Here is an 18,173-nt window from a genome sequence, read left to right as displayed (position 1 = left end):
CAAGATATTATTATTACACCTTACCTAAGCTACCTCGTAGCCCTCACTCTTTGGTGGACGTACAGCCTGCTCTCCACTGCAGTGTCTGTGCATCTAGGTCGTGGGTACACAGTATTCGGGCCGGACATGCAATCGACGTCGCGTGTAACGCTAAATGCCGTTTCCTTGTTTACACCAATACTTCACTGTTTCAGTTCGAATTAACCCTATTGGAAAATTGGAACCCTATTGGAAAATTCATCAACATCATCATCATCAGCCGGTAGACGGTCCATCGCTGAACAAAGGACAACTCGCCATTTGCATCCACCGGTTTCTCGCAACTCTCAGATGCGAGTACTGCCTTTTCGCAACGTAACGTTTGGCAACCTGTTTCATTTCGCAACTTTTCATTTCGCAAACTCTAAAACTGTAAATATTTCAGGATTTATTTCAAAGGCCATCGTGTAGAACCCTTTAGGTAAGGTTAGGTTAGTTTTATAAAAATCCTGAAATATTTCCAGTTTCAGACATATTAAACAGTTGGGAAATGAAAAGTTGCGAAATGAAACAGGTTGCCAAACGTTATTCGCCGAAACATTAGTAAACCTCTCAGATGTCGTCAGTCCACCTGGTGGGAGGCCGGCAAACGCTTCGTCTTCCGGTTTGCGGTCGCCACACAAAAACTTATTCAATTTAGGCAATTTATAGTAACACGCACTTGTTTATGAATTTCAAAACAATCTAAATACCACCAGTTCGGAAAACATTTGGGAAGAACACTGCAAGAAACGAGTTTTTTTTTAAACAGATTCTGTTATTTAATGACGGCCCGCGTGGGAACTAAGGCCCAAGCCCTCTCGTTGTGAGAGGGGATTTGTGCCCAACATTGGGACGTATATAGGGCGAGATAATTATGATGAATGAGGAAGCTCAAAGTCACTGAGAGGGCGATGCTCTGGGTTCATCTGCGTGATAGAATCAGAAATGATGATATCCGCAGTAGAACTATAACCGACATTGCCCGAAGAATTGCGAAACTGAAGTGGCAGTGGGCGGGGCACATTGCTCGCAGGACTGATGGCCGATGGGGTCAGAAGGTTCTCGAATGGCGTCCGCGAACCGGGAGACGAGCTGTCCGTAGGCCTCCAACAAGATGGAGTGACGACCTGGTTAAGACCGCGGGATCGCGGTGGATGCGGAAAGCACAAGACCGGTCTTTGTTGAGAGCCTTGGAGGAGGCCTATTATGTCCAGCAGTGGGCGTCTTTCCGCTTGATGATGATGAATAAACACTAGGATCTTTCGTTGTCGTTACAATTATGGTATATGTTGTTGTTTACGTACGTTATACGTATCATTAGTCTACGGCGTAGCAAGTTGCTACGCCGTAGCGGTGTTTGTTGTTTTTTCCATGAAGCATTTGTAAGCAATTACATAGTATATTAGGTAAATCCCGGAAAAAATACATAAAAATTCAATAATTGCTCGTTAGCTTTTGCCCGCGGCTTCGCCCGCGTGGAATTTGGTTATCGCGCGCTGTTTCCTCGGAAACTATGCAAATTTCCGGGGCAAAAAGTAGCCTATGTCACTCTCTGGCCCATAAACTATCTCTATGCAAAAAATCACGACCATCCGTCACTCCGTTTCGACATGAAAGACGGACAAACATACAAACACACCCACTTTCGCATTTATAATAGGTATTAGTATGGATTTAAAACTAAACAGAAAAGCAATTTCTATTCCTTTGTTTGGTATTATTTTTAAAATGAAACAAAACTGTAATATGTAATGATTTTTTTTGAAGAAGTTTTGCCAGGCGCGTAGTCGATGCATTTCTACCAGAGATTTATGTGAATATGCGTATTTCATTTTTAATACAAGCTTTTCTTGCTGACTGTACTTTTTGTTGGCTGTACTTGTATTGTCACCCGAACTACATTTGAATAATAATTTTAAATCAATGCCATTAACCGTTGAAGAGTTCCGTCCTGTGGAGACGATCCTGGCTGGACTACCAGGATGTCACTACCAGATTATTGTATTGTCACGCAATTTACATAAGTATACCAAATTTCAAGTCAAATCAACGACGGGAAGTTGGCCGAATTTAACTTGCAAGATTTGATTACAGTCAGATAGACAAGGGGACAATCCTTCACCCACATCGTCCTGCCTGCCTCTCGGCGTACGGACGGAATCGCGGGAGCGCACGCAGTACTTTCTCTGGACTCTTTTCCCGCGCGCAGTTTCTTGACTCCCTACAAACAAGCAACGGGACAGGTCCGAAAGTAAATTTCAAATACGAGTATATAAATAAATATTATACTTCTAAAACCTTTGCATGCTGCAGACACGTATAAGACATCTGCGCCTGTGCGGCAAAGAGTTTATATGTTGTCTGTCGCACAGACGCAGCTTTCTTATGCGTGTCAAAGCCAAAGTCAAAATATCTTTATTCAATTTAGGCTATAAAAAGCACTTATGAATGTCAAAAAAAACAACCACCGGTTCGGAAAAACCTCTGTTAAGAAGAATCCGGCAAGAAACTCAATGATGTTGCTGTCTGCCGAATAGCATGCAAAGTTTTGTTCAAGGTATTCAAGCTTTACTGTGTAGGCAAACATCGTGAGGAAACCTGTGCTGTGAAGGAATTTAATTGTTCGTGTAAAGTTTCTAATACGAGAAAATACGGGCCTAGCCCTCCCAAGCCCTCCATTCTGAGAGGAGGCCTGTGCCCAGCAGTGGGTCGTATACAGGCTGAGATGATGACGATGATTCGAATCGAATAAACTTTATATCTAGCAAGATATATCAGTATTAGCAGCGGTAGCAAGGTCAGAAGTATTTTCCACAAATTACGCTTGTTATTTTCGCATTTATTATTCATCGGGTCGTCAAAACGTCGTGGTGGGCGTAATTGGCGTCAAAGCATGAGTAGTCCGAGCAGGCTTGCAACCAAGTTACCGGCAAACATAATTCTGAATCAACTTTATCATTCAAAGTTTCGTTTTGATCGGGAAAATTTACATGCCGTGTATTCTTCATCTCCCCCTCCCCTCAAAAGTAAGATTTCCCAGATAACGGTAATTCAAGTTTTTCATTTTAAGTAGATTTCAGAGATTCATTAGTCGAGATGCATTACGTACCCTAAATTGACACGAGAGCTTTTTATTTAACTTCAGCCCGTATATTTTATTGTTTGATCAAACCTTGCAAGTTAATTTAACTTAATCCAATACCGGCAGCGGCTGGATTAACTTGCAATTCGGTAAGTTAATTTTACTTAATCCAATTCCGGCGGCTGGATTAACTTGCAATTCGATATGCTTGCTTATTTAGGTGGAATGACAATGATGCAAGTACCTATTAAAAAGAAGTACAATCAGCAAAAAAAATGTATTATTTTTGTTTTTTAGCAAAACGCTTGCTAAATAAAAGTGCAACATTGAAAGACGCACACTTTAATAAATCTTTTAAACACCAAACTTGAGCAATATGAATATATCTTCGTATACATCTGAATATTAACAAAATAAACATCACTTTAACACTTAAACTTCTTTGGGAAAGGGTTTGTGGAAACACCACATAGAAAATACGTAAATAAACACTTTCTTATCCACTAAAACCAACTGTTCTCCTTTTTCATTTTGTCCCTGTACCGCCCTTTCATCTCAAGATCCTGGAAAATCTCTGACAGTTTGTTGAGCTTCTGCACAGGACTCCGGGGCAACCGCTCCAATCTACACACAGTGTTATCCTCCTTTAGACACAGGTTGAACGTCTGTCTTTCCCGTAAACACAGCAACTTCCCAGTCTCGGGAAGGGAGGACATTTTCGCGACCTGCAGCGCTGCGTTCTTGAACCTCGTCTTCGGCGATACCTTCTCCCGCTCCTCTAACGTATCTTTTCGCGGCAAAGAAGCGTCCCGCTTCCTCATCCTGGCTTCGTTTAAATAGACAGGTTCCAGGACTTCGTAAGTGTTCTCCCGCACCAACTGCGGTTTCTCTTCTTGACTCTGTTTGACGAAGCTATGAATCCTCAAAGGAGTTAAAGGGTTGAGGACGCGTACACTTTTTTCCGGTTCGTTTTTCTTCAGATCGAAGACGATTACTTTTGCTTTGGGAGTCCGTTCCTTCTGCCCTATGTCTGGCAGCGGGCGGAAGGGCGACAGCGATGGTTTGATCTCGTTGTCGAGCATCCTGGTTTGCGCTGTTTTGTTCTGCCGCGTGCGTAGTTTCCTTGGGGCGTATATGGTGGTGAGGGCGCGGGTTTTGTGTGGGTCGAGGGGCGCCAGCGCGGGGAGCATGGGGCGTGCGTTGGGGCGCGCGGCCGGCGGCCGACAGAGCCTGCCCTTGGGCGGCGTGCTGGCTCGGAACCGCGACCGCGCCGTGACCGCTCGACGCATCGGACGTACCACGAGGGCACGAAGCAATCGCCAGAATTGACGGAAATTTTCGACTGTGACATTGACGTTTTTTGTTGTTTTTCAGCGATGTGGCGACGGCGGACCTTGCCAGCTATTAGCTTGATTGACAAACTTTTTGGCGTATTTGAATACTTTGATTTGGTAATGGGCCGAAAGCTACATAAGCGTCTTAACATTAATTTGGAATATTTTAGCAGGGCCCTCGTGACCATTTTCAGTGATATATGTCGAGTGACAATCTATCATTAGTATCAAAATTTAATGATAATTTTAATGTGAAATAATAATTATTTTTCCTAGTCGATATTTATTTGTAGATTTGTCGGTAAATCTGAACATGAGAGCTGTGTCATAGTTTGTTTACAATTGTAGTGTTTCGTAATTCTGCCGTGCTCAAGTTAAAAGGCGGCTAAGTGACAAAATCAAGTTTTGAGATAGAGTCGAAAAACGCGGTAATTATTTTATAAATCGATGCTAGTTGATATCTACTCGTATAATTCATAGATTTAACTGGCATCTATAATTTACCGATATAAACTCGCATGGATTTAAAAAAAACACCGCGTTTTTCGACTCCATCTCCAAATTTGATTTTGTCACTTAGACGCCTTTTAGCTTGAGGACGGCAGAATTAACACACGCGTATTTTAAAAAATAGTTATCTTTGAAAGTAGCGTAGCAGTCGCACCTGTAAATGTGGTCAAATAGGGCCCTGCATAGAGTAACTTCTTACTGGGGCCCTGATAGTTGGTTAGTTTGATTAAACGCCCCTTTAAATGTACTTTGGGGTTATGGAACTGTGGTTGACGTTTCCATACATTGATCGATGATCAAAGCGTATCGCGTCAGAGGCGTAACAATAATCATTCAAAGTAAATAAAATAGTCAAATGAAACGTAAAAACGACAACACGTGCTATATATACTGAATATATACATAAAGTACCTAATAACAGGCTAGGATACATCACATTCCGACACGGCGCGCGTGACAGCGCTATTGCATGCAGTGACAGAACGGCGTAAAGGCTAAGATCCAGCCATAAAATTTTGCACTATCTGATTCAAATATGTGACTCAAAAGGTTACTTTCATGAGTCATAAGGTCATGCCTTTGTTCACGTACCATCAGCCAAATAAGTTTTCTACCAATTTTTAAACAAGTTCCTATCAAATGAATATGTCGTTAAAGTCGAAATTTCAAGTTGACAGACACGTCTATTTGGCATTATTGTTTTATGACATGCTAACGATTATCTACTTTAGGGTGGTAGACCACATATTTGGCTGATGGTACCACAAGGTGGCCTAGGAATTTTTTTGTAGCAAGTGATACGGCGTCCGTTGTCTACCACAGGGATATAACTTAAGAATTGCATCAGACCGACAGAATACACGATGTGTATTTGTATTGCCGTTGCCGCCAACAAATAATCAAAATTAAATTAATAAATCAATATAAAATGATCCCAAACTTTTTGCTTCGAAGCAGAGTTCTGCTTCGTTCTGCTTTGGAGCAGACTTCGGGCGAAGTCAACATGATGAGAGAGGTCTTTTCGTACCATATTATAATTCAAATTGTTCTCAAACCTTTCAGTGATGAGGGACCATTTGATTTATTTTAGTCCTGCCACAGACCACTATAGATCGGAAAATACACTTTTGATGAAAATTGAAAGAATTCTTTTTTTTTCTGATGGCTTCACGGACCACTTTGGGTGTGTCCAGGGTCCACCAGTGTTCCGCGGACCATTGTTTAATATTAAGATATAACGACAATATAATATCATTTGTTTCTACTTCTATGACTCCATAATACCTTTTAAAAGCGTAGTGGTTAGTGGGCAGTATCTATCATCATTATACATCGATCGAGTGACCTTCATGGCAGGTCAAATATGGACAATCCAAACTGTTGAACCCCGTGTATTGATTAACTAGATGAGTATTATTTAGATACCCGTGTAGAATTGCCAAGTAGAGCCGGACATGGTTGCCTTTTCAAGGTACTGATAAACTTGAGCTTTCTTTCTTTCGTTCATTGAATAATGAACTAAAACAATTTCTTTGCTCACCCGCGACCTTGTGATAGCTAAGTTTATGCAAGATATGCGTGTTCATGCAGTTCCTCCATCTCCACACTGTAAGAACACCCATCTATCACCACCACCACACTACACTGACGGGTTTCGGACTCAACCAGAGCTCATCTTCAGAGCAACACAACCATTCACCATGCTATCAGATGTTAGACCCACATGTCCCAGACCCAGATATCATGACTCAGATGTGAATCTAACATCTGGTAACATGGTGTACGGTGGTGTTGCTCTGAAGATGAGCTCTGGTTGAGTTCGAAACGCATCAGTGTAGTGTGGTGGCGGTGATAGATGGGTTTGTGTGATTTGTGAGTGTTCTTACAGTGTGGTGGTAGGATCCGCATGAACACGCATATCTTGCATAAACCTAGCTATCATAGGTTCGCGGGTGAGCAAAGAAATTCTTTTAGTTTATTGATATGGACCTCCGTAAAGTAACGCCTGATTCAATAAATTATTTGAGAATTCACTTGTAATGAGCTAAGTAGCGAATGTTTATTTCGTCATTACAGGTAAAAGCTCACAGAATAAAGGTCTCTACCCATTACACTGTATGTACTCGCCGTACCGTAATAGCAACGTGCCAGGCAAAAATATATTCGTTGTATTGAAAAGTATGATAAACATGAAACTACCGTGAGACTCACTCATATTAAATGATATTATAACGGATAACTCACGTCTTAAACCGAGTTTAGCTCGACATGTTCCGGGCTATTTCGTAGCCCTTCCTCTCAGGAGCACGCGACTCGGCGTCTGCCGCAACACGCACACACGGTCTGGTCGGTTTAAGACGTGAGTTATCCGTTATAATATCATTTAATAAGTATGATATACTATGCCCACTAGCATGGTTCGCTGTGCCTACAAGTGAGTACCGACTCTATCAGCACCTGGACGTGTCTGGACAAATTTTTCTCGTCCAGCTAGATGAAAAACTTAAGCCTGTTGTACAGTCGAGTTCATACACTTGTGAGCAAAAATTTGATCAAAAATATCTGAACACGCTTCTACGCCGTTAGGTTAGCGTGTTAGTTCAGATATTTTTATCAAATTTTTGCTCACAAGTTTATGAACTCGACTGTACATATTTAATAGTGCACAGAAGTAACTTTTCTAATTTGGAACGTCTATTCATTACTTAAGTTTTCCATCTATAGGCATTTTGTCTGTACGCCGTACGAGTTGAAAGTCGAGAACAGTGAGAAATAATTCTTTCCATAGAAGCACTACTTAATAACGAACTAATTTATAAGGCAATATCATGGATACGAGGAATTATGAGGGGTGCCTAGATAATAACATAAGTAGGTACCTATTCTGCTGTAAAAGGCCACCTGTGATGTATCAAAGTAAGCAGGCACGTACTCGTTTACTTATAAATACGTAAATAAATACTGGACAGGTGCAAGCATTCACAATACGAGCTTGACAATTAATAGAGTCGGATCTACAATTTGGGCATTTTACGATTATTTACGTCAAAGTCAATATAAAAACAGTATAATATATCGAAAATAAAAAGCGTGAGCGTGGTGTGAGGCGTAGAAGCGTGTTCAGATATTTTTGATCAAATTTTTGCTCACAAGTGTATGAACTCGACTGTACAACAGGCTTAAGTTTTTCAATGGTGCGTGCGAAGTTCCCAATCCGCACTGGGCCCGCGTGGGAACTATGGCCCAAGCCCTCTTGTTCTGAGAGGAGGCCTGTGCCCAGCAGTGGGACGTATATAGGCTGGGATGATGATGAATTATCGAAAATACAAACTGAAATATAGATGCACAGAAAAACCAGAAAAATAAGACCAGCGCTGGGAATCGAACCCAGGTCCTCGGCATTCCGTGCCGTGTGCTATACCGCTACACCACCGCTGCTGCTGCTGGCTTTGTCTGAGTTTGTATTTTCGATATAGGTTTTACGGGATGACCGTAAAAGTGACAAAAAATTTGGAATTGAAATAAAAAATACAAAAAGATTCCAAAAAAACCAAACTTACTTAGTATAATATATTTGACTTTGGCACAATAATTGTAGATCTCACTCTGAACTGTCACGGTCGAATACTATGCCACAAATCCCTCCTTATACGTGCTGATAACGGCTTTATTGTTGATAAAATATAGGTAGAGTCATTCACGATTTTTCTTACAATGTCATTAATTTCTAATTTTGATAAAATCACGCGTCTTCGTGGATGGCCATAGTGGATGGCACTAGGTATAACTTAGTTCATATTCAACTGTCTTTTTTTGCCAAAAAAGTGACGTTATCATATCGCTTCCTAGGAGTTGAGTTTCATGATTTGAGTCATACCAAGATCTGCGCGTTGGACAACATTTTCTTTGCTAAAGAGTTTGTATTACGACATTTTAGACATTTCCGGGTATTTTTACTTTCCTTCCTACTTTTACTTTGCTTCCGGCAGTCGAGTAAAAAAATCCTTAAAAGCATCCTCATTTTTAACTGCGTTCATTATACTTTTCATCACACTTGCTCGTAAACAGTGTCGTAACATGCAGGCACCTTAGTTGCAACCCCCCAAAATAAAACCCTCGACCTTAATGTGCTTGTCATGAAACCCGTGGTCGGTAAATGAGTCATTGCGCGTACACATTTTCTTGTCATGAAGCCCAAGGTCGGTAAATGAGTCGGTGCCCGTACTGATGGCGCTGCGCGCGCTGCTGCAGGACTACATGGACCACATGCACACGCACGTTGCGGCGCATGCTGCGGGAGGGGGAGGTAGAGGGCGACGTTGCCAAGAGCACAGCCTAAAGTATCGCCAATATTTGGAGAATTAAATTTTTTCTTTTACAAATATAAAATTTTACTTGCAAATGTGATGAAAAACATTGTATGTCGCACGGGCGGTACTAGAATTACGAACATCGACTCAGTCTTCGACTTCGGGCTTCTAATAGACTCTCGTTCGTAATTCCTTATTTACCGCCCTTAAGACACAATGTACTATTTCCTACGCACCGCACCTTCCACAATTACTTCCTTACCTCCTCAGCAAGTAGGTCATGTAAATAAATAAATAGCCGATAGGCACTGGCTGCGGCAATCATATTATTATCACGGCCGCCCAGAATCAGGTCAAGCTCAGGGAGGCTACTATGAAATTCTAAAATCGAAGTTCGTATCGTACCGTCCCTCTCACTCTCGTATTGAATAACATAAGCGTCAGCGGGACGGCAAGAGAGGAAGTTCGAATTTTGCACTTTGTAGTATAGGACCAGCCTGCACGAGGTAACTTCATAACAAAGGGTTTATTATGCTATCAAATAATAGTAATTTTACTACGTTTTACGGGAGACTGAAGGACTTTTTTTGTTTGCGGCTGAATTAGAAACGGCACTAATTACACACTATTTTAATAGGATAAAATAAAATCACAAATGAAATTAAAACAATAATATCAATCTCTCTCTGACTTAAAATTTTCCTTACTTCTTCTCTTTTAAAATATGCCTTTCTGTCCTAAGCAAACTCTCTTTGAGAGGGACGTTGTACGGTGATTGTAGTTTTTGCAACTTGATAGTAAAATTCCAGAAACCACGTGGAGACAACTTGCGCATTAAAAAATGACAGACACGAGAGCAATATAGAATTTTGTGATCACTGTTCACTGTTAAGGTTTATCACCGCATAAAACACTATCAAAATTATACTTCAACTAGCCAAAGAAACAGAAATAGCAAAATTAGATATTGTCTACATCCGCCATGTAATGCTACAAATCGAATCCAAAAAATCCTTAAGTGAAGTCAAAAAGTCCCCTTCGAGTTGCAAGCGTCACCGGATCTCTCTCCCAAATTCAGTTCATTGATATGGACCTCCGCAAAGCAACGCCTGATTTTAACAATTACTTTGCTCACCCGCAACCGTAATGATAGCTAAGTTTATGCAAAATATGCGTGTTCATGCAGTTCCTCCACCTCCACACTGTAAGAACACACACAAATCACACAAACCCATCTATTCACCAGATCACCACCACCACACTACACTGACGCGTTGCGAACTCAACCAGAGCTCATCTTCAGAGCAACACAACCGTTCACCATGCTACCAGATGTTAGACACCAACATCTGGCGGTCTAACATCTGGTAGCATGGTGGAAATACACATTTGATATTAAGTAATTTCAGCTTGATACCTCCACACACATTACATTTGAAATTTACCACGAGCTTTGCGGTGAAGGAAAACATCGTGAGGAAACCTGCACAAACCTGCGAAGCAATTCAATGGTGCGTGTGAAGTTCCCAATCCGCACTGGGCCCGCGTGGGAACTATGGCCCAAGCCCTCTTGTTCTGAGAGGAGGCCTGTGCCCAGCAGTGGGACGTATATAGGCTGGGATGATGATGATGACCTCCACACGTGTCTGAGAAAAAAAGTCTTGTCAGACAAACAGACCGTCAACAAAGCGATCCTAAATAGTTATAAGGGTTCCGTTTTTAACGTTTTTTTCCTTTTGAAGTAAGTACGGAATGCTAATAAAAATCACCTCATGTTTCATAACACAATAAATTCTCCTACACGAATATCTCATGCTATCACCTCCTTTGTTCGCACTTGATCAAGCAAAACCATGTATAGGTCCTGTACCTTTAGTGTAAGTTTTCGATTACAAAATACGACTCGATCGCGTTCGCGTACAAATCTCAATTTGTATGGAAACACGAACATCTCAAACGTTCCGCTAGAGGCGCTGTTCGTGTTTGCATACAAAGTGAGATTATAACGCGAACGCCATCGAGACGTATTTTGTAACCGAACAATTACACTAAGGGCACTGATCTCGGGCAAAGAATGCAATAAACCTATGCTTTGTTAACCTAACATTACAAAAGTTCAAAAACATTCGTCGTCATTTAAAAGGTTACCTAATGTCTTAAAAACAGTTGAACCGATTTTAATGAAACATAGCTAAGAACCCCGGAAGGAAACTCGCTTTGACGGAAAATACGATCTGCCGCCACCATTACGCAAAAATATGTCCCAAGAAACTTTGAAACGCAAATTGAGTATTTTATTTTTAGACAGACAAATTAATTTAGAAACCACTTGTCCTCGTTAGGGTGTTGGGTTGGACGTCGCGTCGTGCCTTAATGTAATGCCTCGATAATTAGTGCCTATTCATTTAAAACCCTTCTTAAAGGCTCAATTATTTTTATAATTAAATAACTTCCTTTTATATATTCTATTTGGTGTCAAATTATTATTGTTTTTCACAAAAAAAAAACTTTTACGAGTACTACCATCCGATGTTCTATTCGAACCTACCCACAGTTATAAATACAAAGATAGGCAACAAGTGTAAAGGGTTGGGCTGTAAATCAGCGCTTTTGTGTGCATCCACAACATACGCTGAGCCCAATCCATTTATCACACTTATAGTCATAGTTAGCACTTAGTTATGTTATAGTTATAAGTGTAATGTGGAGAATATCTTCCGTTTATTAATAATATCGTATCTTTTACTCTAAGGGGCTGTTTCACCATCCATCGATTAGTGTTAACTGACGGTTAAATGTAATGTTGTCACATTTAACCGTCAGTTAACACTAATCAATGGATGGTGAAACAGCCCCTTAGTGTGTTAATAAAGTCAAAGTCAAAGTCAAAGTCAAAATATCTTTATTCAATTTAGGCTATAACAAGCACTTATGAATGTCAAAAAAAATCTACCACCGGTTCGGAAAAACCTCTGCTGAGAAGAATCCGGCAAGAAACTCAACGAGGTATATATATTTTTTTAACAGATAAAGGGTAATAAAGGGTTATTCTATTCTATTCTATTTTAAATAAACCGATTCGATCCATCTGTTTACCATGCCATAGATAGACAGACTGACACACATCGGCGTCAAACTTATAACACTCCTCTTCTTACATAGGACGTTAAAACACCTCATTCCCTGCTGTGTAGCCGGAACCAGCCCCGAATTTCGAAACTATTACATAAATTACAATACTTTCGTTGATTCGAAACATACCTACCTTCACTTAATGACAGGGGTGGCGGTTCCTTAGAGCCTTCAAACTCAAAGCACGCACGACTAGAGTAGGATCGCGTAGCTTTCAGCAAAAACACTACCGAATTTTATTTTTAACCGATTTCATTGTTAAATATGCTATGACTTGAATAAATTTAAATAAACAGTCAAGTGTGAGTCGGACACGTGCACTGACGGCGTACTTTAAATATACTATAAATATCTTGTGTACTTAAGTAGAGCACATCTTCTAAGCAAAATGTAAGCAGTGTAAGCTCAAGCAGAGGATCGTGGGTTCAAACCCCGGCTCGCACCTCTGAGTTTTTCGAAATTCATGTGCGGAATTACATTTGAAATTTACCACGAGCTTTACGGTGAAGGAAAACATCGTGAGGACACCTGAACATAAACCTGCGAAGCAATTCAACGGTGTGTGTGAAGTTCCCAATCCACACTGGGCCTGCGTGGGAACTACTGCCCAAGCCCTCTCATTACGAGAGGAGACCTGTGCCCTGCAGTGGGACGTATATAGGCTAAAAACAATTAGGTACTTTTCTCACCCGCGATTACTTTACATAGCTTTGCTTTATTTCTTTGCTTAGGTCGCGAGTGAGCAAAGTAATTGTTTTTAGTTAATTGATATGGATGGACCTCCGCAAAGTAAGTAACGCCTAATTCAATAAATGATTTGAGACTTTTCTTATTGGCTGTGCTCTTAGATCTAAGATCTACTTTCATGCTTTTTAGAATTTCTAGGACAACAGGAAGTACCATAGGTTTTTCGGTTACGGAATTTATGTGGAAACTTTTTAGACTGTATCTTTTTATTGCGTTGACTTAAGTACCATAGCAGACTGTGTAAAAATATCCACGCTTTGTTATGTCAGATATTGGTGGTGGTTACTGCACATCCATGTGCAATTGTGCAGGGTAGATCCCGACGGTTCCCGAGTCGCTAAAGTTATATTCTCCTGAGTCCTAAAAAAAGTTATAGTACTTAAGAACTAGACTTGGTCACCAGCTTTGTTATTTTAGGTGCTATTTAAACATTATTAAAATTCTTTATTCAATGCAAAATTTCTGCTTTATAAAGTACATTCGTCCGATAAAGTACATACGCTAGGAGTTAGGACTCACGAGGTTAAAAAGCCAGCTCCTGTTAGAAGTGGTCTATGGAGCCCACTAATCCAGTAATGGACGCAGCCGGTCAGCGGTTCACGAAGGTCAAGGCGGTGCCAAGGTCAAATGGAAACACTGGATGTGCTCCACGCTGTCGACATAAAGTATACCTATAAGTTTATTTCTAATTTCATACTCGTAGATATGTACCATCAGCCAAATAAGTGGTCTATCATTTCAAACAAGTTTCTATCAAATGAATAAGTCCCTAAAGTCGAACTTTCAAGTTGACAGACACTTCTATTGGCGTTATTCTTTTTTGACATGCAAACGATTATCAACTTTAGGAACAATCACCGTACAACGTGCCTCTCAAAGAGAGTTTAACTTGACACTGGCGAAATTGTCCTATTAATTAGGACAGAAAAGCCATATTTTAAAAGAGAAGAAGATGGTAGAGCACATATTTGGCTGGTGTTACGTTACCAAGACGTCAAAAAAATGTGTAAACCTTTATGCCACTAATCATACATAAACACAAACATAATTTGCAGGTGGTAGGACCTTGTGCAAGGTCCGCCCGGATTGCTACCACCATCTTGCTCGCTAATCCTGCCGTGAAGCAGCAGTGCTTGCACTGTTGTGTTTCGGCGTGGAGAGTAAGACAGCCGGTGAAATTACTGGCACGTGAGGTATCCCATCTTAGGCCTCTAGGTTGGCAACGCGTCTTCAATACCCCTGGTGTTGCAGATGTGTATGGGCGGTGGTGATCTCTTACCATCAGGAGACCCACTTGCTCGTTTGCCTTACAGTAGAATAAAAAAATAAATAAATAACTAAATAAATAAACGTAATTGATAATGTCGATGTATTGTCGCAGAAATGACCAAAACAGGCATTAGAACAAATCTAAGGGATATGCCTAAACTATGTCTCATACAAGCTACGCATACACGTATCCGATACGAGATTATGCCAAAAAAAACGGCAAAGAGCATGTCGTACACGCCCAGGATAGGGTTCCGTAGCCATTACGAAAAATCAAATAATATTTTTCTAAGGATTTCGTATTGTGTACTGAATCTTCCAAGTTTAGGTATATTTTATACCTTAGGCTGCTATTTACTCTTAAACTACTAATAATTCGCAAGGAATCTTAGCCGCTGTAATTTTCCTTGTAAATTTAATATATTTTAAAAAATTTAAAGGGGGGACGCTCGATTTCAAAGAAAATTTGCACTTTAAAGTTGAATATTTCGCAAACAGATCACTGAATAGAAAAAATGTCTTAACAACCCCCCAATGGTTTAAAAATACCTATCCAACGATATCCACAATATAGGGTCAGTCGAGAAAAAAAAATCACCCCCACTTTACGTCTATGGGAGGTACGCTAAAAATGTTTTTTTTTTACTTTTTTTATTGTACCACTTTGTCGGCGTGACGAAGATGTATATTCATGTCAAATTACAGCTTTCTAGTACTAACGGTCTCTGAGCTTACCCGCGGACAGACAGACGGACAGACATGGCGAAACTATAAGGCTTCCTAGTTGACTACGGAACCCTAAAAATCGCAATAGATATTTGATTTTCTCTGAATCATTTTTTTTGTGTAGGTACTAAAACTAGAAGCTACGCTAGTCCCATTCACACCGTATATCATCGGTCGAATGGCGTCAGTGGATACCCCCACTTTGATAGAGTCCCGAAACATACTGAGCAAGCAACCCTAAAAGAAGCTTCCCGTTCCACATGTGACCATAGGGCTAGGTCTATCCTCGGTCAACGTATTGGCATTGCCATATAACGAGGAACCCAGCCAACCTTATGGGCACCCTCCCAATAGCAGCGACTTGGGTGATATTTGCCAATATAGATTTTTAGGATTAGAGTGTTAGAGGATGTATAGTTCTACTTTTATTTCTATTTGTTAATTATTGTACCTATATAAGTATTGTGTGTTATTTATTAAATAAATTAATAAAAAAGAAATACTCTAAAAAAATGGTCTCGCCGGAAGACCAGCGCTGGCTCCACCAAAGGAGTCCGCATTTTATGCTGAGGCGGGACCATTTCGGGCGCATATATATAAGTAATATTATTTTTTTCTCTTTTTTAATTATGTTTGTATTTTGTAATCTTGTTTATTTCACATTATTATTATTATGTTATTGTTCTGTATCTATTATTTATATGTGTGTGTCCCGAATAAATTTTCATTTTCATTTAAATCTTTTCATTTTTCATTTTTCTAAAAAGCATAAGTACAGTCAATTCCAGTGACCACGAAATGCGTAATGAATCAACGAGTGAATCACAGTGTAGCTAAGGCGGCGATACTGCTTGAGCAATAGGGCAAAGGTTACTGAAACAAGTGACCGTAGGGCTGGCTTTTTCCTCGGACAATGTATTGCTGTCACACAACAAGAAAACGCAGCCAAACTTATAATAATAATATAATAATTTTCTTTTATTCAGGTATAACCCAATACATGGTAAATGTAAAATTAAAAATAAAATAAAAGTAAAAGTAGATAAAAAAGAACACAGTCAAAATAAAATTCCTGTATAAATATATGCAGGGTCCAGCTCAACATATCCACATCCTGTCATGATTATACTTAAAAGTCGCTGAACTAATGTTGTTAAGTTTGACGCGTTTTAATTATTTCGGGCCTACCAGATACCAATGGAAGTCACACTGCAAAGATTTTTTTGACCTGGCAACCTTATGAATGCTTCTTTCTTACCCAAAACCACAGAATCGAAGTACAAGCCGAAACTATGAATCAGTGGTGTTAAAGGGGGTAATGTAAGGATGACAACGTTAAACTTGAGTTTGGGTGAAACGTGACGCCGCAGTTTTGATTCGTTCATGGAGAAATTCTCGCAAGGGTTAAAAAAAGGACAAGAGAGCATAGGTGTAATAGTCTGACAGTGACATGACGCGCCGTTAGCATTCGATTACCAGGGGCCCTTAAGTTTAATGTGGAATATAGGGATTCGCGCTGTCATCGTTCATCCACCATTACCTCTCATATTTCGTTTTCTAGATTTTTTTTACCGTACAACGGCAAAAACTACTAGACACTGGCAAAATTGTCCTCCGATGGACAGAGCCATATGTTTGTCACGAATAAATATTTTCTTTCTTTTCTTTTCTTTCTTTAAGTTTAATGTGACATCAGTAATGACACGTTTGGCTTTTTTTTAGTTGCTTTTGTGGCAGAACATCGTACTAATACCGTAAATGCGAAAGTTTTTATTTGTGTGTATGTTTGAAACTGTTTTGCCATAAATTGGCTGGACGGATTTGGATGAACAGGTAGGCTACTTTCTATCCCGATATTCCAACGGGATAAATAAATAAAATAAATATCATGGGCTTCATTAGACACTTGACACCAATTGACCTAGTCCCAAACTAAGCAAAGCTTGTACTATGGGTACTAAGGCAACGAATAAACATATGTACTTAGGTACTTATGATGATATGGGATGGGATGGTGATAAAATCTCGAAGTTTCATCCGCTGGGTACCGATAGTCTTGAAAGGCACTAAACGTTCATTCAACGTCAACAAAGACCACGATGTCATTTTTGGAGATTCCCATGGGAATGTAATAAAATATTTCATGACATAGAACCGGATAGCTCACGTCTTAAATCGTGTTTAGCTCGACATGTTTCGGGCTAATTCGTAGCCCTTCTTCCCGGAGCAACACGACTCGTCGGCTGCTGCAACCTGCAACACGCGCACTGCGCGCCACCGCTCTGCTCGCACGACTACCCGACGTAAGCGTGGTTTTTGAAAACGTGATCTAGTTGTGCGCCTATATTGTTTCGTTTTTTTTTATTATATTTATAGAAAGACAGAGAAAATAGAAATAGGTAAGCTTACTTACCTGAAGCTTACTTAGTTTATTCATTTATTTAGTGCGCAGCTATTTCTTTCCAACGTATGTAGATACTACTATTATACATACATACATAGGCATAGGTATAGAACTAGGATGTGCAGTCTATATCGATATACATAACCTTGACCACATAACCCTCATTCTCTAAAGCAGCCGGAAAAAGATTTCTAAAATAAACGAGACGAACAGACAGCGCATTGAACTTCGCTTTTATATGAATTAGGTACAGACCTGGTAATAAACAGTGATTTATAATTCTATTCTATCTACCATTGTAGCAGCTGATAGTGAATGAAGTATTTGTGCAATAAAGTTCGTTCATTCACTCATCGACCCAAGTCTCTGGCACGCGTTAAATTAACAAAATTAGACAGTTTTTCACCTCTATTTTTAATGCCACAAGATTCAATATCAAATAACATACACGCCAATCATACAACCTTGTAACATGGAACCCATGAAATGCCAATGGTGGCCATGACGTCACGAACACGTTGTATAATAAAAATACTGTCTACACTACCGCTAACTTATCTATACCAGCGGACAAACTAAAAACTACATCCAAAGACCGTTGTATTGACTATCTTGTGACGTACTAATAGAGTCATAAA

General features: G+C 40.0%; 1 protein-coding gene across 1 annotated transcript; it reads right to left on the bottom strand.

Annotated features, from left to right (window-relative positions):
* Nucleotides 1-3,429: 3,429 nt before the first annotated feature.
* Nucleotides 3,430-4,429, bottom strand: LOC141427758 (uncharacterized). Its single transcript, XM_074087349.1, has one exon. The coding sequence runs from the start codon at nt 4,390-4,392 to the stop codon at nt 3,607-3,609; it is 786 nt and encodes a 261-aa protein (XP_073943450.1). The 5' UTR covers nt 4,393-4,429; the 3' UTR covers nt 3,430-3,606.
* Nucleotides 4,430-18,173: the final 13,744 nt, after the last annotated feature.

The sequence above is a fragment of the Choristoneura fumiferana genome, chromosome 5 (assembly GCF_025370935.1).
Source record: "Choristoneura fumiferana chromosome 5, NRCan_CFum_1, whole genome shotgun sequence".
NCBI classification, from domain to species: Eukaryota; Metazoa; Arthropoda; class Insecta; order Lepidoptera; family Tortricidae; genus Choristoneura; species Choristoneura fumiferana.
Note: the sequence above shows the minus strand (reverse complement) of the source record. Positions and strands in the feature narration are given on the sequence as shown.